This window comes from Mus pahari, chromosome 20 (assembly GCF_900095145.1).
Source record: "Mus pahari chromosome 20, PAHARI_EIJ_v1.1, whole genome shotgun sequence".
Classification (NCBI taxonomy): Eukaryota; Metazoa; Chordata; class Mammalia; order Rodentia; family Muridae; genus Mus; species Mus pahari.
Window position 1 is genome coordinate 3,768,331 of NC_034609.1, and position 24,599 is coordinate 3,792,929.

At 47.3% G+C, this 24,599-nt stretch overlaps 1 protein-coding gene across 3 annotated transcripts in view; it reads left to right on the forward strand.

Annotated features, from left to right (window-relative positions):
- Znf827 (zinc finger protein 827) overlaps nucleotides 1-24,599 on the forward strand; it is a 174,289-nt gene that overhangs the window by 111,242 nt on the left and 38,448 nt on the right. For all 3 annotated transcript variants that reach the window (XM_021220257.2, XM_029532365.1, XM_029532366.1), the window contains exon 8: nucleotides 7,080-7,183. In XM_021220257.2, coding sequence (XP_021075916.1) covers nucleotides 7,080-7,183 — 104 coding nt within the window. The remainder of the gene's footprint in view (nucleotides 1-7,079; nucleotides 7,184-24,599) is intronic.

Consider the following 24,599-nt stretch of genomic DNA (forward strand, 5'->3'; position numbering starts at 1 on the left):
GGTTCTCCTCTGTATCCGCTCTAGTGCCACAGAATGGTTCTCTTCTGTATCCGCTCTAGTGCCACAGAATGGTTCTCCTCTGTATCCGCTCTAGTACCACAGAATGGTTCTCTTCTGTATCCGCTCTAGTGCCACAGAATGGTTCTCTTCTGTATCCGCTCTAGTACCACAGAATGGTTCTCCTCTGTATCTGCTCTAGTACCACAGAATGGTTCTCTTCTGTATCCGCTCTAGTACTACAAAATGGTTCTCTTCCTTGAGGGGCATCAGAAGGAGTCCAACATATTCCCTAGTCCTTATCTTCAAATAATCTTATCTTTCAGACATATTTAAGAAGCTTTTGGAAGAAAAGCTGTTTTGTTCTTGAGCCAAGTCTGAAGAACTACAAGGCTGTTATTCTAGCAAGCCACCTTTATTGGACATTCCCAATCTCTTCTTATTTTTTTCTTATCTAGATATGGTGATTCCATAAGGGAGCTACCTGTATCCACCTGCCTTTTGTCATAGCCACATTCCGTGTGGTCACAAAGTCTTAGAACTAGTATAACAATGTCTTTGGGATAACTTGGTCTTTCTTTCACCTGTCTTGTGTGCCTTTTGGAAACATTGAAGATTGTTTTCTCAATTACAGCTTCCTGATGCCTTCAGAATGTCAGTACAGTGCAGGTGTAACTTCCAGGGTGTGTACCAAGATCTAAGGGATTGGAGAGTGGAGTTTTTAAAGTAGCAAACCAGTGCTTTAAAGTGAATTTTGGTGTTTCAGATCTTCAAAAAATAATGTTGACCTGAAAGTGTCAAAGTTGTAGAGTGTTTGCCTAGTATGTGTGAGGAAGGCCCTGGGATAGATCCCAGCACAATAAAGAAGGGGAGTGAGGGAGTAAGCATGGCATATCAGTAAATAGGTGATGGATGGATGGGTGGATGGAAGGATGGATAGGTGGATAGGTGGATGGATGAATAGATGGATGAATAGATGGATGAAATGGGCAGGTGGATGAGTAGATGGATGGGTGGATGGATGAATGGGTGAGTGGGTGGATGGATGGATGGGCAGGTGGATGGGTGGATGGATGGGTGGATGGATGATGGATAGATGGATGAGCAGGTAGATGGATGGATGGGCATGTAGATGGATGGATGGGCAGGTGGATGGGTGGATGGATGGGTGGTAGATGGATGGGCAGGTGGATGGATGATGGATGGATGGATAGGTGGATGGATGGGCAGGTGGATGGATGATGGATGGATGGATAGGTGGATGGATGGNGATGGATGGGCAGGTGGATGGATGATGGATGGATGGATAGGTGGATGGATGGGCAGGTGGATGGATGATGGATGGATGGATAGGTGGATGGATGGGTGGGTAGACGGATGGATGGATGGGTGGATGGATAGGTGGGTAGATGGGTGGATGGATGGATAGGTGGATGGATGGGCAGGTGGATAGATGGATGGGTGGAGTGAGTGAGCACAGCATATTGATATATGGGGCATTTCCTTCACAAGTGCATGGAAGGCCTTGGGATAGATCCCCAGGACTGGTAAGGAAGGAAAACAGAGTGAGCATGGTGTGTTAATACCTAAGGCAATGGATGGATGGACAAATAGATAGACAATAGTGAGAATGACTTATCAGTGCAAGGGGGTGCATAGACAGACAGATGGCTAGATGATGGCTAGGTAGATGGACAGATAAAAGAGAGGATGGGCTCTCATGGGGCTCAATGGACAAGAAGAAGGCCCTGTTCACCAGAGGGAAGGAAGCCATGGAATGAGATGACCTGGAGCTGAGGCCTGCTGAAGAAACAGTTACTGGCTTGCAAAGAGATAGCCAAGGTCCTAATCTTCGGGTCTGAGTCCTGGGGAAGAACTCATTACAGAGCGATTCTTCTCTCTGCTCAGTCCTTGTGTCCTCTGTCATTCCTGACTCAGAGCTGGGAGGTTGTTTCCATCTTTTTGGAGGAGCAATAGTGGTCTCTTATTGTTGTGCTCTTTATTTTTATTTATTTACTTATTTATTTGTATCCTCATGTGTGTGGCATGTGTGTGTGTGTGTGTGTGTGTGTGTGTGTGTGTGTGTGTGCACGTGTGTGCACGCACTAGTGAGGCCAGTGGGCAAGCTTTCCTGCTCCACCTGTCTCTGCCTCCCCAGTGCTGAGACTACACTCTGACTCCACACAGTTGAATCTGACCTGAGATTCTCAAGTAGGCATGCAGGCATTTGATGGCTGACTCTCATCCCCAGCCTTCAAGGCTTCTCCCGGTCTGTATTCACTTTCATTCCCCTTCTTGCTTGTCTTGCTCTATCGTTGCAGTCAGTGTGGGAAGTCCTGTGCGGCTGGAGTCAGGGGGTGAGGCTGTGAGCCCACGAGCTTTCTGTTCTGCATGAAGACAAGCTCCCTGCTGGCCCTCAGATGTTAAAGGTGGAAATATTTGTGCCGCAACCCAGCACTTAGTGAAATGGATCACTGTTTATAGCCATAATCTTTTATGGACTGCTTTATTATTTATTGTAAATCTTTCTTTTTGCAGGCCTGTGCTGTTGACCCCGTAGCCCATGCTATCTGAGGTCTGGCATTGGCCACTCTGGATGACAGAACTGCCACTTCTTATCCCAGCTCTTAGATATACTTCAGGGGGATAAGTGACCATACACATCAGCAACTGTCCACTTTTATCAGAAAGGAAACGCAAAGAGATAAAAGTTTGGAAGATGTCTTTCTGAAGTAACAGAACAGACAAGTAACAGGTGATATAGGCCTATCGGACGTCCACCCACTCCTGAATGTCAGTGCTGATGGTTTCTGGACTATTGGACAAATTAACCAGGTAGTCTGCTAGCATTTGGGCTCAAAGAGAACACACTACAGTGGCTTAAAAATTACAAAATTATAAATTATAGTAAAAATTACAAAAGATTGCGGAGCTGCAGAACAGGGGACAAGGGCCATGTGACACTCACAGAATGGCTCATTTGGAATCATTGGTGGCCAGCCTAGGTTTCCAACTTAAGGAAAGTTCCTTCCCTGCCCAAAATCAAGTCTGGCTTATTTCACCTCTGCTTTCCTCCCTGAAGGGACTTCCCCTCTCGTAACTGTCGACCTCACCATCACTTGACTGTGATGCCTTTAGTACTGCGGAGTCCAACACCGTTGAGAGCTGCCATTGCCCTGTGCAACAGATGCTACCGTTGTAGAGCTGGCGCTCAGCACATAGGCAAAAGTAAGATTATCTAGGCTTGGAGACCTGAGCCCTTGTGGCTGGCGCTTTTTCTCTAGCACGGTGAGGACAGGAAGATGGCGTGTGCAGCCATAGTACCCTGGATACGTGATTACGCTTCCTCCTATTAGAGACAGGCTCTCATTCTGTAGTGCAGCAAGCCTGGATCTCTGTAGCTCAAGCTGGCCTGGGGCTTGAGGTTAGCCTCCATTGTTGGGATTCCAGGCATGAGCCATCACACCGTGCCTTACTCTTTCCTCTCCAGTGGGGCCTGGCTGAGATCAGCTTGCCTTCAGAAGCAGTGGGTACACGCAGTGACATGGCTCGGGCCGTTGGAAGCTTTAGAAGACTGGCCACGGCTTAGCTTTCAGAGGGACGTGGTGGCTTGGGGCACTTTCACTTCCCTCTGATTCTGAGCGTATAGAACCCAGCGTGCTCCTGCTCGCCGGAAACCTGCATCCTGGGGCAGTCCCTCTCTGCCACTCATCCTCCTGGTCCTTCCTTACACATATTCCAGAGAGGATCCATGGGTCTGTGTTGTGCAGGATTCCACAGGGATTCAGAGACCTGGGGAGGTGAAATGGTAGTTCAGAGCCTTATTCTCAGTGATGAACCTCAGGCCGGGGGTTTTTTCACCAAGGTTGCTTCTTTAAGTGGCCAGCGTGGATGCCCACCTGCCCAGGCCTCTGTGAAACCAGTGTATTCCGTTTCCACCAATGCAGACAATTGCAATGGTCTAGCCCGGGACTGACTGCCTTACAGAAGTCTCTGCACTGATCCTCTGCCACCCCACCCCACCCCCAGCCCTGTAATACACAGGTGCTCTTTTGGAGTAATTTTTGCTGTTTGACATCACACTCTGCCTTCTATTGCCTCCGAGGAAGTCTTTCTAAGCAGGAAAAAGCGGACATGCATTGGGAAAGTAGCCTTGATCTTCAATCACTTTCTTTTTGACTCGGTTTCTTCTGCGCTCTCCACAGTAGCGGGCTGCGTTCCATTTGCTGGGATCTGCGCTGAGGAAGCTGGTGGCAAGATGCAGCGCATGCTCTGTACAGCTGCAAAACCTAGGAGGCTCTTTACCATGTGGGGTAGCCTGTGCCAACTTCTCCTGGGAATCTTGGGGTTCTTATAAACAGGCTGTGTCTTCACCTGCTCGCCTCTGTCATGCCTCTGTCCATCTGCACGGCCCTCCGCTGGCCGGCAGCATTGCCCACCACCACCACCTTTTCCTGTGTGTAGGACCTTCTTGGTCTTCTCAGGCCCCTCCAAGCGGTCTGCTGGAGTCAGTGATTGAATCCAAAGTCTTTCCCTGCCTCCTGCTTGCCAAAAACACTGCAGTGTGTGTGGTGTTAGTCAAAGCCATGCTCCCAGGACTAGGGAACAGTCGTCTCTCTCCATGTGGCTTCCTTGCAGCTCTACATGCTGGCTGGCCCCAAGCCATGTGCGTCTGTGTCTGTGTGTGCTCTCTCTCTCTCTCTCTCTCTCTCTCTCTCTCTCTCTCTCTCTCTCTCTCTCTCTCTCTCTCTTTCAATAGGGATGTAGCTGAGAGAGTCTCATGCATGGTAAACAATCTACCACTACGGCCCAGCCTTGGCATCAGAGGCTCATGCCCCATGTCTGAGCAGCAGTCTATCTGACTCCACACATGTTCTTTGATCTTAGTAGTCTTTACATAAGGGCGGGGCATTAACCTAATCCCCACAGTTAACTAAGACTTCCAAATCAGAAATGGCTTTTCCTTCATTTGTGATAATGGCTTCTATACAAAGGATCTTTCCTTTTTGTGAACATGAATGGAAAAGTTGATTAATATATTCTCCTTCAGGCTACACATTTAAAAAAAAAAAACATAGTTCCCATTTATTGAGCGCTTGCTGTATGCACTGGAACTATGCAAAACACAGTCCACAGACTCTTCTATTTAGTTCTCCCAACTTCTTCGGTGATGTGTGGGTCCAACTAGAGACCAGAAATGGGGCCCAGAGAAGTTAAGACTGTGCAAGGCCACACCACGGCCAAGTAGTGTAGTTAGAGCTTGAGTTCTAGAGGAACTGTGCTCAGCCACCAAGTGGCTTGTGACTTGCAGCTTTTGTGGTGGTTGGCATAAAGGTATAAAGGTTGAAGCTGCCTTTCCTAATTATCTGCTCTGAGTGACCCACAGCTTGTGCACTTTTAAAGCCCATTTAGATTGTTCACTGTTTACAAAATAAATACATAGCTTGTCAGTCAGTGTAGCCAAACAGTTATGCTGCAACTGCATTACCCAGTGATAGGTACTTTCCTTTAAAAAAAAGTTCTTTTCCACTTTTATCTTAATACTGTCTCTAATATTTATGGAATCATCGTAACTATAGTCTAGGGCTAAGCTTAGAAAGGCTGCACCCACCACCTGTGGGATTCTCAGGCTTCCATGCCCTGGGATCTGTTCTTGGTCCTGCCCCTTCGAGCTAGAGTCCCTCTGCCTTCAGGAAGGTCTGGACAACCCCAGAGTCTACTGGGAGGCAGGGGTAGGGCCTGGGGAAAGCATCCCTATCGCTGGGCTTCTGCTACAGCTTCAGGTTTATCTGGTCTCCAACTTGCCTGAGGTAGCCTCAGCCCAGGGACTTCATTGCTGGCCCCATGCGTGGCTTCTTTGTCCCTCCAACCTCAGGGCCATAGCAGCTCGCTGCCCCTCCCATCTGGAGACCACGCTACTGCCCATGGCCTCGCCAATAGCTTGGCAATCAGTCCCTCCGGTTGAATTTTCTGTGATACACAAGTAGGGCTGTCCATTTCCCACGAAGGACCTGGATGGATACCGCGTAGGTCCACGTGTGATTGTAGTATTTTTGTGTTGCCCTCAGAGATGTAGACAGTGGATGTGGTCACAGGGTTAGAACCCTTGGGCTCACTGTGGCAGTGCTTGTTGGGGAGGGTCCTGGTAGGAATTCTCAAGCCCTACTGTGCTTCCAGCTGAGCCACCAGGGGCTCAGTCCTGCCCAGCTTGATACTGTTCTTTTCTGTGCTGCTGCAGCCTGGCTTCCCAGCTGTACCTCTTATGGAACTAACCCAGCTGCAACTTGAGCTGCAGTTTCTGAGGCCCAGCCAGGTGTGGCCTGCAGTGCAGTAGCCCCAGGCTCCAGTCTTCTGTGCCTCCCGAATGTGCTATGGGTCTCTGAGAGGGGCCGGTAGCAGATCCATCTCCTCCATGGAGAAAGCAGAGACGGTCTTACTGATTCTGACCCAACAGTCATCCTCATTCGTACCCAAAAATTATGTGATCCAGGGAAAATCCAGCCAGCCACTGGGCTGGCCCTGCACTTGAGCTCTGCTGTGTTTCAAGTGTATTTTAGGGCTGGAGGGAGACTCAGTAGTAACAAATGCTTACTCTTGCAGAGGACAAGTTTGGTTCTCAACACCCATGTCAGATGGCTCATGGCCACCTGTAACTTCAGCTTCATTGAGTCTGACACTCTCTTTTGGTCTCCACATGCATGTGTGCAATAAATCTATTTTTAAGGTAATATTTCATATGTGGACCTGAGTATAAAAACAATGCCCATGTGATGCTCATCTGCTCTCTTCCTCCATTACAAGCATAGTCTTATTTATATAGCTTAAACGAACTTGAAAAAACACAACTAAATGGAGTAGAGAGTGCATATTTGTGTGTGTGTGTGTGTGCGCGCGCGCGCGCGCAAGAGAGAGAGGAGAGAGAGAGAGAGAGAGAGAGAGAGAGAGAGAGAGAGAGAGAGAGAGAGAACATGCACGCACACTCCCTGCCCCCTGCCCCCCCCACCCGGGGGGTTGGAGCCAGGTGCTCTGGGTGTCTTAAGTAACTTTAATTTACTAACCATCACCTCTCCTCCCCTACCCAGCCCTTTCTTTTCAGAAGACACATTTAGACAATCACCATTCACCTCCAATTCAAAAGATCTGCTGCCTGGTGAATCTGTGCTGCACGGAAGAGCGTCTGCTCCAGGTAAGGGCACACTGCTGACTTTGCTTCCAACACTGGGTGCTTGGGAACAGCTTTTCTGAAATGCGTGCTTTCAGATGCCCGTGGCTTAGACACCGCAGCCATTCCTACCAGGGTGGGTTTCGGGGCCAAGGGAGAGATGCCGGTGACAGCCACAAAAGTGCATTACAATAAAATGCGGGCTATGGTAACCTCTTTGTCTTTGTTTTAAGATCTGTTCATCCCTTCCTTGCTGACATTTTGTCCATGCAGTGAATTTCTTTTTCTTTAACATAAAGAATAAGGGCAGGGAGATGGCTCAGTGAGCAAACCTCTCGATGCACTGTCATGAAGACCTGAGTCGGATGCCAGCTCACACAGATTCTGAGCCACAGTGCTCACCTGTAGTCCCCTGGGCTGCAAGACAAGACAAAGGACCCCTGGGGCTTGCTGAGCAGCCACCCTAGCCAAGTGCAGCTTCAGGTCCATGAAAGACCCTGTGCCAAAAACTAAGGTGGAGAGCTGCTGAAGACGACACTCAGTGTTGAGTTCTGGCCTACACACACATGCGTGTGTACACACACACACACACACACACACACACACACACACACACACACATTCACGCAGAAGGCATAACCTGAAAAGAATATGTCTTATGTTTTGTCAGTATTTTAGGAAAGCAGCGAGAGATGGGGAGGTTGGGTAACAACTAGCTGCAGCCCGTGACCTCCACAAACACTGCTGTGCCCATAGTAGGTCCTTTGCACAGCCAGTAGACCTTGCCTCCCGGATTCCATCTCTCTTCTTAGCCACAGCACTTACTGCATCCCGCCACTGACCCCCTCCACACCCCACCCCACCTGTCTGTTACTTCTCTTCTAGAGTAAAGGAGAAAGTATGTTGTCCTTTTATCATAGCACACCTGTCCCCGAGGGTGTGTGTGTGTGTGTGTGTGTGTGTGTGATATGTGTGTGTTCACAATTGTTCTGGGGCATTTGAGAACCGATTACCTGCTCTCCCATTGCACTACCATCCCTTCTCTCCTGGATGTTGACAGACACTCCAAAGCACTCGATGGAACCCATTCTCATGCCTTTGAGCCTGAGAGCAGAGTGGGAGACGGAGGCTCTGTGTGCATGTGTGCCTGTGCACGCATGTATGTAGGAAGGGTTTCAATCAGGGTTCCTGGCCCTGGAACTCTCTCTGGGATCCAGTCTAAGGACCGCCACACCCCCCAGGAGCTCAGTTTCCCAGAGTATTAAGAGTGGAGTGACTTGCCATGTTGAAAAGTTCAGTGGCTTCTTCTGAAGCTGCTGTGGGCATCACAGTGTGTGCCTTGCAGAGTGGAAGTCTGTCCTTCTTCAACCTAGCAGTGTTAGGCACACAGCCAACCAGAGTCTAGCCATTTTTTTTGGCTCTGTGGGAGGGGCATTTCTGTTCAGCCCCTGGAGGAAATATGGTCATGCAAGAAGACATGATGCACTGATTGGTTCTAGCAACTGAGGGGATGCTGCCTGGTTTTCTGTCTCTCTTCTCAGGCGGGGCCTCTTGGAGCTGCTGCTTGCTCCCTACCGTGTCATTTAAAGAGCTGTTATTCCGGTCCCCAAAATTATTGCCCTGCTGTTAAGTTGATGGATTGTGACTTTCTAATGTCAAAATAACTGCCTAGGAACTGCCTGCCAGAGTGCTGTGACCCATCCTGCCAGTATCCCATGATGTATATATAAACCCTGTGTTGCTACTATCACATCTGACTTAGCTGTGTTTAAGTCTGCTTGGGGGGGTTTGGAGGAGCCAAACCAGTGGATGTTAAAATGTGAGTGCATGTTTAAATGTGCACTGCGTGTGGACACTTTCCATGGTGATAGCTTTGCATTGCATGTCAGATAAACTCACACTTTAAAGCTAGCTCTTATTTGGAGGGAGATGGAGTGAACATCACGGGGATTTTAAACCTGCAAATCGACCCTCATAAAGAGCAATCGACCTGTTGTTGAGCAGAGAGCCTTCTCTGGGCAGCTAGAAATCCTGATGTGTTCACAGTTACCTAAGTAAATGAGGAAAGGTGGACTTGGGTTTTTTGTGTGGAAATCCTCTGGAAATAGAAGTGAAATGAGAAGATTTAAAACACTGTGGACATGTGATCCTCAACTGAAGGCAGCACTGTCAGGAGAGCCCCAATGACCCCCCTCGCTAGAGAAGACCAAAGTTTGCAGTGCAGAGACTCTGAGGGCAAACACTCTGGCTTCATGCCTGGACTGTGCAAATGGCCAGTACATCCTTGTACCCGCTCCCTGGTCCCTTCAGATGGCTCCAAAGCACAGAAGCCTCATGGATCTCTTGTTTCTACCAAATACCTAACAAGAAGCAGTTTACAGGAGGGTGTGGCTCACGGTTCAGATGGGACAGCTGTTGTGGACCAGAAGGCAGGAGCTTGGAGGTGCTTGTTCTGAAACGTTGGCTTCCCCCCGCCCCTTTTCTCAGTTCAACCTTGAGAGGCTGCGCTGACATTCAAGGTGGACATCACCTCCTCAGCTGATGCTCCATGGAAAAGCCTGATAGACACCCCCAGAGACTACCTTACTAATGCTCACATGTTCCCAAGTGTCCTGGCACATATGGAGGTCAGAAGGCGGCCCACAAGAGTCAATTCTGTTTTTCAGAATTTGGGTCGCAGGGGTCAAACCAGGTCAGCAAGCTTGGCAGCAGATCCCTTTCCCATGGGCTCGTCTCATTGCCTCTGAAGAGGGTTCATAGTCTAGTCAGGTTGAAAATAGGAGACAGCAGTCATAACCACCAACCAGTGTTTTTGAATGAAATATTTTAAATTATTGTATTTTATGCTATGTACATTGGTCTTGTACCTGCATGTATATCTATATGAGGGTATTGGATCCCTTGGAACTAGAATTATAGACAGTTGTGAGCTGCCATGTGGGTGCTGAGAATTGAACCTGGGTCCTCTGGAAGAGCAGCCAGTGCTCTTTAACTACTGAACCATCTCTCCAGCCCCTTGAATGAACTATTTTTAAATTGTCTCCCATTAGGTTAAGTGAGAATCTAAATGTATATGGCAAGGAGGAAGTTCATGTGTTTTGTTACTGAAATATTAGGTAATCAAGCCCTGCCCTATGCTGCTGTCAGACCTGATTTACACAGTGGCGTGCACCACCTCACCATGTGGAAAGCAGAAAAGGTGTGAGTCTCAGAATGCATCTGGACCCAAGGGTGTCTCCTGGGGGACTCGTCGATAGCTCAGTCCACACCTGCCCAGTAGATCCAGTGCTGGGGGCAAAGAGACTAATACTTCAGTTGAGAATCTTAACAGGTCCAGAGTGAGCTGTGGCTGCCTCTAGAAAACCCTGGACGGCATTTGAGCAGCAAAATGCTGAATCGCGGAGAAGATGGGATTTCACAAAGATGCTTCACAGGGAGGGCTCTTGCAGTCCCAGGATGGCATCGTTAGTGAGAGCTTGGAGAGAGACAAGGGAGGCAGGGCCAGAAAGTAGACTGATCTGGGAAAGTGGTCAGAGATTGCAGGTAGTGTGCAAAAACGGGGAGGCCAGGAAGGAGATGTCTGATGGGGAGGCAGGGGTGGGGATGTCTGATGGGGAGGCAGGGGTGAGGGTGGCTGAGGGGGAGGCAGGGGTGAGGATGTCTGAGGAGAGGCAGGGGTGGGGATGGCTGATGGGGAAGCAGGAGTGAGAATGACTGAGGGGAGGCAGGGGTGAGGATGGCTTTCCTTTTCATCTTCGTTTTATGGGTAGGTACAAAGTAGCTTGTCAGGATCATTTAAAGCTTTGGTGTTCTCAGAAACCTCCTTCTTGGTCATTTGAGTGCCACCCTTAAAATATTATTTCAACTCTTTATGTCCTTAGCAAACTTATTTCCATAGGAAAGGCAAGATTATGCCAGCCCTTTGGATTTTTCTTAGCGTCCCAGTTGGTGAATGAGACTCACTGTGGCCAGTGGCAATCTACCATATCCTAGCACCTGCAGCAAACACAGCGCTATTTCAACTGGCGACTGTGGTATATCAGTATTAACTGCTGTAGTTAGATCTGAAACTCCCTCAATGGCCTGTGTGTGCAGAAGGCTTGGATTTCAGCTTCATGGTATTGGGAGGAGGTAGAACTTAGCAGCTAGGGCCCAGTGTTAGTGGAGAGCTGTGCCAAGGGGACCCATGGCCAGTTCCATATGTGTGACTGCATTTGGGGCCGTGAGTGGAGCAAAGTAGGTAAGGCTGGTGGGAACTGTGGACTGTGAAGCCGTCGAGAATAGCACAGTTAACCAGGCATCAGCAGATGGTATCTGCAGCTCACAGCTGCTGCTGTCTCAGACACAGAAGAAGCGCGGAGCCTCCCAATGCCTTGGCCTTGGTTGTTGCCAGTATTTCTAAAGCGACTTTCCTGAGAACCAGACCTGACATTCTCACTTGCTGTGAGCATCATCCACTGAGGTACCATCAGGGATCCTAGTGACCATGAGATAAAAGTCATTGTCACTTTCTGTCAGAGTGGCATGGGGACGTGGGATCCCCTAAAGCCATGTGCGGATGTACCATGGGTGGTAGGGCTTCTAGTGGTGTTTGTACAGAGGGGTGAAGGGGCTTTCCTGTGAGGTGTGAGATAGAAATCTCAGGTGTGTGTAACAGTGTACTTTGTCTAATATCGAATGCCTAAAGTCGTGCAAGATATCCGTTAACAGAAGGAAGACTCAGGCGAGGCATTTTCCAGGAGGAAACATCACAGTGGTACCTGCCTCTCTTTGTCTTCCCGGCAGCATCTTGCAGTGAGCAGGGGCCATTAAGGAAACGCCTCGGTATTGCCTGGAAACAATGTGACGCTTCAATTCTGAGTTATTGTGATTTTGAAATCGCAGCAGGGTTTGCTCTGCATCAAGCCAAAACCCAGAAACACAGCCAGAGTGGGTGTGAAGGGAAATGTGGGTCTCCGTGGGACGCGTCCGAGGCGTTGGAGTCTCTCGTGCTTCTGTTTGTTATTTCAGATGGAGCCTGGAGTCGGACGATGTAAAACATTTGTAAATTCCTCCCCCCATTCTCTCTCACAGTAAAAAAAAACTGTTTTGTTGTTATTTGTAAGAAGGGAAAGAGTAAAGAGCATTAGCGCCCTCCCAAAAAGATGCATTTCTGTGACAGCTGTGGGGAAATTCAGTTTCCTCCTATCTTGGTGTGACAGGCAGAAATGGATGTTCAGTGAAAAGATTGTTTTAGAAATCAGCTGCTGGCTTTGGGGAAATGGCAGTCACCAATGTGCCTACACATGAACCTGGACTTGAGTTCTGATCTTCAACACCCACATAAAAGCTGGGTGCGGCGGCATGGGTCTATAACCCCGGTCCTGGTGCCGTGAAGCAGATCCCCAGAACCCACCGACCAGCCATTCTAGGCAACCAGTGAGCACTAGGCTCAGTGAAGACCATTGCCACCACAGCTGCTACCACCACCTCAAAACAAACAAACAAACAAGGTGGGGAGCAGGAGAGGGAAACACAGGATGCCAAGTTCTGACCTCCACATACATGTGCACACATATGCCTACACACCTGCATACACATGCACACACACTGGGCACCCACATGCTACACCACACAGAGAGCACAGCAACACAGACAAATAAAAAAGGGCGAGGGAGAGATGAGAGGAAGAGAAGAGAGAGCCATTGATCAATTGCCCATCCCCCATCCAATTCTGGATCCGTTCTCTGCTCCCTACTTGCCTGTCAATCCAAGTCAAGCGGCCTGTAAGGTCACCTATCACTGTGCTTTGGCTCTTACATGCCCCCCCCAAAGCACCATGTGTTGAAGATTTCGTTTCCAGTTGATGGTACCCTCGAGAGGTGGTGAGAACTTCAGCGGCTGAAGTGACACTACAAGGACATTGGGTCACTGTTGGATCCCTGCCCGTCTTCCCGGTCCCCCATCCCTATGAGGAGAGCAGCTGTTTCTCACCATGATGCTTTCTTCTCTATCTCACTGTAGGACCAAAATGACAGCACCAACAAAACAAGGACGAAATAAATCTCTCCTCTCTCTAACACGTTTCTCTTAGATATTCTGTCACAGTTTCCAGAAGCCGTCAACACTTTCTAAACTCTAGGACATTGCATGACCATACCCTGCCTAACATGCTGCTGGTTAGAGCTGAAGGGTTCCTTGAGACAGGTGAAAGGATACATTCTACGCTACGTGCCATTCCTCTGTATTTGCAAACCTCATGTGATTCCAGGAGATGGAGGGAGGCAGAGGACAGACAGAAATACAAGTCTGCCCTGAGTTCTAGCAGAGAATCTCCTCCATCTTCTCAAACGAAGTAGACTCTCTCTAGATTCCAACAAGTCATAGACAAACAGTAGAGCATGGGGTACTGGCAAGACCCTCTTAAAAAGCAACAACTTTCTGATGAAGCAGATTCCTTCTGTACAGAGAAAGAAACGAATATCAAGGCTCTCCTCTGCAGGTGTGGGTCATGTCCCCTCTCACCTAGCTGTGGGAGCAGCTCGCTGAGACATGCGATTATCACCGCTGTACAGGTGATTGGTGGAGGATCGGAGGCTGCACTAGTTCATTCCAGTGATGGAGTTTTTGAGTCAGCGCAAGAATCGAAAGCCAGAGGTGTAGCCATTTGGGAGCCAGGAAACAGAGGAGCTCACCTCCCTGGGCCAGCATCAGCACCACACATGTGAAGGATGCCCTGTGCCCAGGCAGAACTAAATGTAGCACTCTATTAAGATACTTTGAGGAACAGATGTGAGCCCTCACTATTGTCAGTAGAATTCTAGTTTCATCTTCTTCCATCTCCATCTTCCCTCTTTGCTTTAAGTGCCTAGTAATGCCGTAGTCATTTGCAATGTGTCTTCGATTTGGGACTTAAGTCATTACTCTGTTACTGCTACCACTACTGCTGACACCATTACTACTTATTGTCCAATACCAGGGGTTGAGCCTGGAGCCTCATGCACGCTAGGCAAGCCCTCTAGAATGAACCTCCAACTTCCACAAATTTGAATGCCTCTCCTGGTTTGAGGAAGTGGTTTTCTAAAGTCGCGCCCTACATTTCTGTTTAAAGCGTGTCTACAGAACTACTGCAGTCTGCTCAGAGGGCAAAAGGAAATGCTCTGGGCCAGGGTTCAGGAAAACTAGGGTTATCCCCAGCCCAGTTTCCAGTAGGAAGAAGTTAGAAGGTCTCCAGGGTCCGTCTAGCTCTTGTTCAGCTCAGAGTTCTGCCATAATCAAGGGCACTGTGACACTAGCTAACCCTGGTTTCTTTCTGTTCAATGGAGCTGATCTAGGGGAAATCAGAGGCTACTTGTGGTGCAGGGGTTGGTGGGAGCTTTCCCCCCCCCTCACTGATTGCTGGGAGGAGAGAAGTTACAACTGTTATTCTTGAAAGTCACAAAGGTGAGTTGTGGTGGTGACTAGGAGGAGCAGAGAAGATCTTCTAGGACGCTGTGATGTCCCATTTCTCATGGGGCTGCTTGCTTGCACATAGAGCTCTGTGGGAATTCATGGAGCTTAAAACATCATGTCTACCTCTGTCAGCCACGTGGCTTACTTAGATGGTAGTGCTATGTGCACGTCAGTGGACGTGCAAATTCACCTCAGACTTGACAGTGAGGAGGACAGTGGCAGTAGATTTCAGCCTTACCACCTGTCCCTGGTTGGTTGTTGTCAACTTGACACAAACTACATTCCTCTGGGAAGAAGGACCTAAACTGAGAAAATGCTTCCATCGGGCTGGCTTGTAGGCAGTGCCTCCATCGGGCTGGCTGTAGGCAAGTCTGCGGGGCATTTTCTTGACTGTGGTTAATATAGGAGTACCCAGCTCACTGAGGGCAGTACTCTCCCTGGGCATGTGGTCCAGGGTAGTATAAGAAAGTATGTGGAGCTCTTATGGATCACAGAACAAGCAGGGCTGCTCGTGGCGTGGCGTCTGCTTCAGTTCCTGTCCCAGCTCTCCTGAATGATGGACTGCAAGCTGTAAAGTGAAATGAACCCTTTCCTGCCCACATGGCTTCTGGTCATGGCCTTAATCACTGCAGTTCAAAGGTCAGGAAGTCACAGCCACCCTTTGCAGGCCATTCCCGAAGCATACGCTGCTGGCTCGGAAGGGAGCGCGTGTAAGTAAGTCACACATTCCCTGTCTGCTGTGCTGCCAATCTGGAAACGTCCACACCACACGCAGCTTTTCTTCAGGTGCTTCCGAGATAAGCTAAGGTTGAGAAGCTGTCTCTTAGAGGGAGAAAGTTTTACAGCCACGGATTGTCCGCATCTAATGTTTCTAAGGGCAGAAGCTGCGCACTCATGACTGGCGCAGCTGTGTCTTGCCAGCTGGCCTTGGTTAGTGTCGATGTATTCAGAAGAGAACTGTCAATCCCATTCAGTACTGTGCTCAGAGGAAGGTCTTTCATCAGTCCTTGTCAGGATGGTGTCTAACTTAGCCCTTCTCAGACACATAAGTAATAAGCAAGTTAAAGTGTTGGTTTCTGTAAGAGAACAGTGTGCATCCATGCACTAAAGTACAGGGGTGGGGGAGAGGGCAATAAATTCTCGAAAACAAAATTCACATATGATTCAGACACCTTGCCTGAGGTATCTTTAAAGCCACAGCAGATGAAACTTTGGCCAATCGCATGCACTTGCTCTGGTAAGACTGGGAGTGGCTTGAGTCATTGGATGCCACAGTTAGCCACTGTGACACTCATTTCTGTACCTGGTAGAAGATGACAATATCCAGAAGCCCTTGGCACCCAGTGCACAGATGACCCTCTGAGGGCCGTGGCCTGACAGTGTGTCCTCTGAGTAGATCAAGTACACACTTGCTCACACAAAGCATTTGGGACACTCTGTGGCTCCAGTGGGGCCTTGAGCTGTGTTTCTGCCTTCGGAAAGACTATTCAGATGCCTTGAGAATGAATAGAGCTATAAAAGCCAAATTCTTAAATCTGTGAAGTGGATAATGGAGAGGATTGAAAACTGCAGTGTGATGACCCTGTCCGAGTTCGGGACTGGCTAATTCAATCTACAAGGCCTTTTTTATATATACACTATGTGCTTCCAGTCCCTTTGCTATCAAAAATACATAGTCTCATGTCACACAATTTCTTCTCTGTGTTTATTCCTTTTCAGAGCAGCAACTGTCCTCTAGTACCCAGGGCTGAAAATAAAGAAGGGGGACAGTCTACTCACAAACTAGACCATCTATTTTCAGTCAAACAAACCCATTCTGTTTTCCATTTGTAAGGCGGATGACCGCCTCACTGTTGAAAAGGCAACCCCCACCACAGCACGGCCCTTCTCTAGATAAGGCCATCACTGGAATGGTAGGCCAGGGCTTCCCCTCTCCATACACTGATTCTCTCTTTCGTTTCCAGCTTTGCTTATCAAACTAGTTAAAAATTCTGTTCTCAGCTTATCATTCAGAAAAGAAAGGTGTTAACCCACCATGCAGAAGGGTGGCCCTCCTTTGCTTTAAACTTTAGGTTCATTACAACGTCCCTAGGTAATTAGTAGGGACATCCCTGATAAAGGTCCCTGGGGCTCTTTGAAGGTATCAGTTGCTAAATGAGCACACAATTTCCCCCACCCTGTACTTTCTCCAGACCTCCTTTCCAGAGAGAAGTGGGGAGAGAGGAAAGGAAAGGGACTTTCCCCTCCTATAACTCCTGTCTTCACAGCTACACTGTCATTACTCACTGAAATGCACCCTGGGTTTAGAAACCATTAGTTTGGCTTTCCCTCAGAAGCAGATTTTGGACAACTATTTGAGTATATTTACTTTCATATTTTAGAAGTAAAACCAGGAAACTCTATTGGGGGATAAGGATGTTAGCCAAGGAGGAACGGAGTCAATAATGCCTGCTTTATGAGACAACTTACCAATGTGGACAGCTAGAGGTTAATGTCCCTGTTACTATAGTTTGGATTTTGAATTCCTCCCCACGGTCCTTGAGTTGAAGGCTTGGCCCTGCCCTCTGGTGCTATTAGGAGGCAGGACTAGTGAAAGGAGGTTAGGTCACTGGGGATTTGACCTAGTGAGGGATGCTGGCTCCCAGGATATCTCATCCTGTGCCTGCCTCTGCACTTCTGACCACCTTGAGTTGAATGGCTCCCTCTGCTCTGAGCACTCACTGTGGTGAGATTCCCTTGCACAGATCCAACGGCCAAGTCACCATGCACAGAACTTCTGAGGTCAGAAGAAACTTTTGTAAGTTGACTGCCTCATTTGTCTCAGAGACAGAAAGCTGGCTAAGACACTAGGAAGCCATGTGGACACATGCACATCGGATTCTTCTACCCAGCAGATGTGAGCTGGGGGCTTCCCAAGGGGCTTATCAGTTGAAGGGGCTCTCAGAACATTATTTCCCCACACCCTGGGCTAACACATCAGTAGGCTAAGCAAGTGTCAGTAGACTCAGAAAGGCCTTGGGAAATAAACGGAGGGGCTGACGAGACAGGAAAGAATTGTAACCATCTAACAGCACACACTGAGTCTAGCTCTTAGGCCTCTGGCTTCTTTAGAAGCTCCTTGTTAGGCATAAAGTAGACTAGAGGCCATTGTCTCACCAGAAACTAGTGCCCATTGTAGCTGCTCAGGAGATCTCGGGTGAGGGGACAGTGCTGGGGAAATATTGTGTTGTTGGTGGTGTGGCGATTCAAAAACTTAGGAGCCGGGGGTGGCAGGAGGGTTGCTCAAGTTCAGGGCAACATAGTAAGACCCTGTCCCCAACCAAGGGGTCTGGGAGAACCTGGGTTCTGTTACCACCACCACCACCACCACCACCACCACCACCACCCAAAAAAATAAAGAAAAGAAAAACTCTAATTATTATAGTACAGTTGTAATAGTATCAAATGTTCAAAAGAGGGTTCTCAATTACCCTCTCCTTACTTGGTTCAGATCTGTTTGTTTATTCTGGCTTTTGTTTCTTTGTTTTATCACAGGCTAAAACAGATCCCTTTACAGATAGGTGTGTGAGAAAGCTCCTTGGCCATGTAGTTGCTCTCCATCCAAGGGGGTTGACCAGATCATGGAAGGGTAGGATTTCCTGGCTTCTGTGTGCATTCTCTCCATAGATGCAGAGCTAACTGCCTAGTGGCTGTGAAGCTGGAGGGCATCTCTGGGCAGGGAGATGGAAGTGCAGGACTTCAGGGTGAAAGGTGCTTGAGGTAATAAAGCAGGCATGGTGGGTGAGGAGAGATCATTGCACAAGCCCAAGAATTCTAGGCTAGCGTGGACAACAGAGTGAGAATTTGTCTCAAAAACCATTTGAAACCACAATATAGATTTTGATATGCCCCAAATTTATTATTTTGTATGATTAGAAATTTCCCAGTCATAAAATTCTGTCATCCAGCCCCATATTAAAAAGTTTAGAATTATTTCAAGTAAGTAATTCAAGTAAAGTTCTCATCTTTGAGCTAACAGGAGGGGTTTTTTTTTTTAAATTTAACTTTTTTATTCCATGAGATTTTTAATGTAAAGCACTTTATTGAAGAACAGCTCTTGTGGTGTGAATAGCAGCCAATCACAGAGGAGCCTCTCAGAAATACTCACAGGAAAGTGTGTGAAACAGATTTGAATTCAGGGTGAATTTCTATAAAATTTGGACAGCCCATGAAATGGTAATTTCTTTTTTTTCTTTTAAGTTATTAAAAAAAAATCATTTGTGACATTTTCTTCTTGCTTTGGAAATATTTCCCATAGTGCCTCTGACATTTTCCCAGTTGTCTATTCCTCCTGAAGAGAGTGAGTCTCCTGAAGCTGCCAGGCTCTGTCTCCCAGGCTTATAGGTCTCTCTTTCCTTCTTAAAGATCTGAGCCCAGGGACAGGTGCTACTGACGTCAGAGTTGTTCACATGGGTGGGGCCTTTTCCCCACCCTGTGCGCTTGTATGCCGACTAGCTAGCTCTTCACCTCCCCGTTTCCTGTCCAGACTCACTGTGGACTTATGGAAGACGAGGTTGCATGAGATAGAAGGAAAGGTGACTTCTAAGTGGCAGATGCGTGTTCCATGCAAGCTCTTGAACTTAGGGGCCAGTGTCCCACTCTGTGACGTCAAGCTACAAATAGGCTTGAGCAGGTTACTCGGATGTAGGAGACCAGAAGGTGCACAGGATGAAGAGCGGAACCACCTGGGTATCCGAAGGCTGGAAACTAGGGAACCAAAGCAGGGAGCTTAAAGGAAGACTCAAAGCTGTTTCAAGAGAATGAGCAGCTATGGGAATTTATTGCAAAAGATATATGTTAGATTTAAAAGAAAACAAAAACTGGCTTCAGGCAGTATGTTCCACAAGCCTGTCTGTTGTTATTGATTTTTTGTTTGTTTTTTAAAGAGACATTACCTTGTGTGTGTCCATCTATTTGTATGTACGTAGGTTATGTCTCTAGAGATGGGTAAACCGAACAGAGACCCAGAGATGAGGCTCTTGAGTGAGAAGTGTTCTTGTTTAGTGTATGTTCACTGTTCCTCTTCTTGTGACGTTTGTTTGAGAAATGGCTTTTACACATGTGATAGTGGATAATCTCAGATTAAATGAATTACTAGAATTTAATAAAACAATAATTTTGGGCAAGCTGTTCCTCAGTGGGAAGTCAGAGCAACATGAGTTTGTAGGGAGATGGCGTCAGGTATGGTGTTTGCTGGTCTCACACAAGGACTTGAGTTCCGGTCCCCAGGACCCACTTGGTGTTGCTACAGCATGAGAGGTTACATATCCCGGAGCGTCCCCTGACGGCCAGTCTAGCCAAGGCAAGGCATTCTGGGTTCAGTGACAGATCTTGTCTCAAAAACAAATAAGGCAGAGGACGATGTAGAAACATCCTCAAAGTTGCCTCCTGACAACTGACAACAGGCAGTGCAACCACACACGTGCACAGCACACTCCCAGGGCCACCTGACGTCACCGTCTGGGAAAACTGTGCACATAGAGAGAGAAACCAAGAAGGGTGAACTGGAAATGCTGACTTTGCCTCAGTGGAGTTGAACTTGCGAGAACTTTTTACGTTTTCTGGACTTACATTTTATGATAAGTATATATTAGGCTTATAATCAGAAAATCTCAATACGTTGTTTTATTTTTGAACAAAGGGATATATGTCTTAAATGTTCTCATACTGAATGCTTGCCACCGAACCTGGAAGTCTCTGTCACAAGATTATGCCTGGAGAGTTGGACAAGATCAAGTTTGTCAGACCCGCAGTTAAATATGACCCCAGGAGACCAATAGACCCAAAATTACACAATTTAATTAGCTGTTTATAGCTAGACAGAATGAAAATATTGTTTTGTTTTGTTTAATATGTGCATAGGGGATACTACAAACACAGAAAACATCCATCTGGTGTTAAAATACTTCAGACAAGGAATATTTCAGTCTGTGCTCTGTGTTGGTTGTTCTCACTGTCCCCCTCCAGCGCAGAGCTCCCTTGGTCTCTGGGTGCCTACCTTTCCCATCCTTGCCATGGGGCTTCCCGGCCAGAATGACTCATCCTGCCTCAGACTAGTTTCCCTCCTTTAGTATGCAGGAATGAGTCACCAGAGCCAATGCTTCAGTAGAATGAATGCTTCAGTAGGCTTAGGGACATGCAGTTCGAGGACGGGTGAATGGGTGCCTCATGCAGTTATCAGAGCAACTGCGGCTTTAGAGAAAGAGAAGGAGTCAGAAAACGGTGTAAGAGAGCGGCGGCGGCATGCAGAGGGAAAGTTTGAAGAAAAAGACGGATCTAGTTCCTGGCTGCAAGTCTTTGATGGAGTACAGCAGAGGGAACCAATGGCCGTGTGCTTTAAGTGACCATTTTTGGAGTAAGGTGACTTTAAGAAGCAAGATGACTCACAGCAATTATTATTTTTGCATACACTATGTGGGTAGTTGCCAAGAGAAAAGTGGAGAAGTTTACTTCAAAAAGGAAAGAAATATAACTCTTATGAATGCTTTTAACATGTAGGCATGTTTTCAGTGTGTGAAGGTTATTTTTGACACTATTTTTGATCAAATTGGTTTTCATTTCTTTGAAAAATGTTAATTTTTAAAACATGCCAGTCCATCTTCCAACTGTTACTTTCCATCACTGGAAAATGTGGTATTTTAAAAATACCATTCCTGTGTGAGTTAGATCGCCTTTGGTTCCATCCCTTCATAGTAATTACATTTTAAAAAAAAAAAAGCTATTTAGACATGAGGTACACCAGACTGTTGGTTGCAGTTGTCTTTGGGTGGTAATAGTAGCTGCTGTGGACTTTGTGGCCCCTCACCCCACTCCACTTGCCCTTGAAACTCTATAATGATTATTAAACATTTTTATGAAGAAAAGTAAATGTATTCTTAGGAATAAGAGTTTGAAGAAAAAAGGTAACATTCATGCTGCTCTGAATTCTAGGCTGTGAGAATAACAATGATTTTGGCCACAGACAGGGTGGGTCTCTCCTGAGGCCCCTAGATGCCTTGTGTAGCAATGAGCAAGTTTTGGTAAAGCTTTTTAGACATCATTTCATCCCATAAGCTATTTAAAAAGAGCTGTGAAATACCCATGAACTACAATTATGACAAGAATCACATGGACCAGTCTGGAGATTTACCAAGCTCACCCAAGGAAAGATGCCAATTTGAGGGTGGTTACTTATTTTTAACCTTACAAGTTTAACCTTCCAAGATGGATTAATTAAATTTGCTTCAGGGTACCAGCTATTATACAAGAGCCACATACCATCTTCACTAACTTGCTTGTCAAAAATAGTATGTTCAGTGCGTCCGTCTGTGGTGTTCTTGCACTGGCCTGTTGGTCTCCTAAGTACCATTGACTCAGGTTTAATTAAAGGCTGGCTGCAGATGGAGAGTGTTTTCAGTAGTCACAGAAAGAAGTACCATGAGCATTCAGATCTCCGTTGCATCTATTTAATTTTCTACCCAAGAAGTCACTTAGAAAAACCATCTCACTGGCTGCAGACCGGACCCATTGACTGCTCCTCAGACTGTTTTCATTCCATCAGGGACAGAAGATAATGAGATGCTATAAAATGAATCAAATACAAAAAGATCTGAGCATCATTGAATATTTAATGAGCCCTACGAGAAGCTTTTGAGATGTGTGTACAGTGGGATGAGAAGAACGTTCACTCACTCCTATGTATACCTACATATATGGACTGTCAGCAACAACAGGGAACACAGAAATAATATCATATAAATATACACCTATCATATGCTACCGTTGTCTTCCTTCGTTTCCTGTTACTGTAATGAAGTACTTGACCGTAATTTATAAAGAATACAATTTATTTGAGTCGTGGTTCTGGAGTCTGGGAATTTTAAGGCATGGTAGCAGCATCTATCTGATGGACATCTGGTGAGGGCTTCTTGTTGCATCAGAATATGGCAAAGGGCGTCACATGCTAAGACAGCAGAGTGTCATCTTGCGTCTCCTCCTGTTCTTTTTTTTTTTTTTTTTTCAGTTAAAAATAGATTCTTCTCTCTTACAATACATCCCGACACAGTTTTCCCCTCTCTCCACTTCTCCCAGCTCCTTACTACCTCCCTTCTCTCCTACATCCATTCCCTTCCATTTCTCTTCAGAAAAGAGCAGCCTCCAAGAGACATCCACCAAACAGGACCAAACAAGATGCAGAAGACAAGGCAAAAGCACTTAAATCGCGGCCAAGCAAGGCAGTACCATAGGAGAAAAGGGGTCTGGAGCAGGCAAAATAGTCAGAGATACGCCTGATCCCACTGTTAGGAGTGCCACAAAAACACCACAGCAGACATGCAGGGGACCGGATGCAGGGGACCCAGTGCAGACCCAGGCAGGCTCAATGCTTACTGTTCCAGTCTCCAAGTCTGTATGAGCCCTGCTTAATTGATTCAATGGCCCATGTTCTTCCTGAGTTCTGAGGGGAGAGACCCGATGGAGACCTCAGGTAGACACTCCTCACACCGTGTTTGACTGTGCATCTGCTCCTGTCTGCTGCCATAGGAAACCCCGCTGATGCTGACCAGACTAGGCATGGGCCAATGAGTGTAGAGAGGAGCATCAGGGACTACTTCATTGACTTTTGGATCTTGTCTTTTTCTTTTGCCTGTCATATTCAGTCCTACCCTAGGTCTCTGGGATATCCAGTCTCTGGTTCCTGGCCCTCCTGGCAGTGCCAGGCATGGGTTCCCTCTCCTGGTTAAACCAGACATTGGTCAGCCACTCCCACAAGTTCTGCTGCACCTCTTGCAGGCAGGACAGATTGTAGGTCAAAGGTTTTGTGAGTGGGTTGGTGTCTGGGTTTCTCTTTCAATAGCCTGCACAGTACTTTCTTGCACAAAAAAGACTAGAATGTGGGGTTGAAGGCCCCATGTAGACACATGTTTGCCCCTTCTACAGGGGCCTCACCCTAATCCTAACTGTCCCTCCTCCCAGAAACCTGCCTCCAAATATTAACACATGAATTGGAGGGACCAGTCCAGAGTTTAGCATATGTCTTAAAAAGCAAAACAAGGAACAAGGAAGGGGTAGGTGTCCCTCAAGGAGGTGTCATTCCAGCAACTGGGTGAAGCCCAGACCTGCCTTGTGGAAGAGTGTTATAGTGAAACTATCTGTCAAGCATTGGGAAGTGAGACTGGAGTGGGAGACTGCTTTCTGTGCAGCTGTGCAGAGACAGCTTCCGTGCAGGTGTGCAGAGACAGCTTCCGTGCAGGTGCGCAGAGACAGCTTCTGTGCAGGTGCGCAGAGACAGCTTCTGTGCAGGTGCGCAGAGACAGCTTCTGTGCAGGTGTGCAGAGACAGCTTCTGTGCAGGTGCGCAGAGACAGCTTCTGTGCAGGTGCGCAGAGACAGCTTCTGTGCAGGTGTGCAGAGATAGCTTCCGTGCAGGTGTGCAGAGACAGCTTCTGTGCAGCTGTGCAGAGACAGCTTCCGTGCAGGTGTGCAGAGACAGCTTCTGTGCAGGTGATTGGAATGTTTCAGCAATAGACTGACTTGATCTTTCCTTTTTTTTTTCTGATTGTCTTTGATTAATCGTTAAAGCCCAAAGTTCCCTGAAAGAGAACAAACAGAAGCCTGCCCATAGAGATCAGTCAGGCATGGAAAGTGGGCTGAGCCATCTTCCTGTAGAGAATGGAATCTGTGTGTATCCCTTCTTAGTTACAGTTTCTATTGAATCCATGATAACAAATCAAGTGGAAGAGGAAAGGTTTTTTTTTTTCAATTTTTTATTAGATATTTTCTTCATTTCCATTTCAAATGCTATCCTGAAAGTCCCCTATACCCTCCCCCTGCCCTGCTCCCCTACCTACCCACTCCCATTTCTTGGCCCTGGCGTTCCCCTGTACTGGGGCATTTAAAGTTTGCACAACCAAGCGGCCTCTCTTCCCAATGATGGCCGATTAGGCCATCTTCTGCTACATATGCAGCTAAAGACACGAGCTCTGTGGGTACTG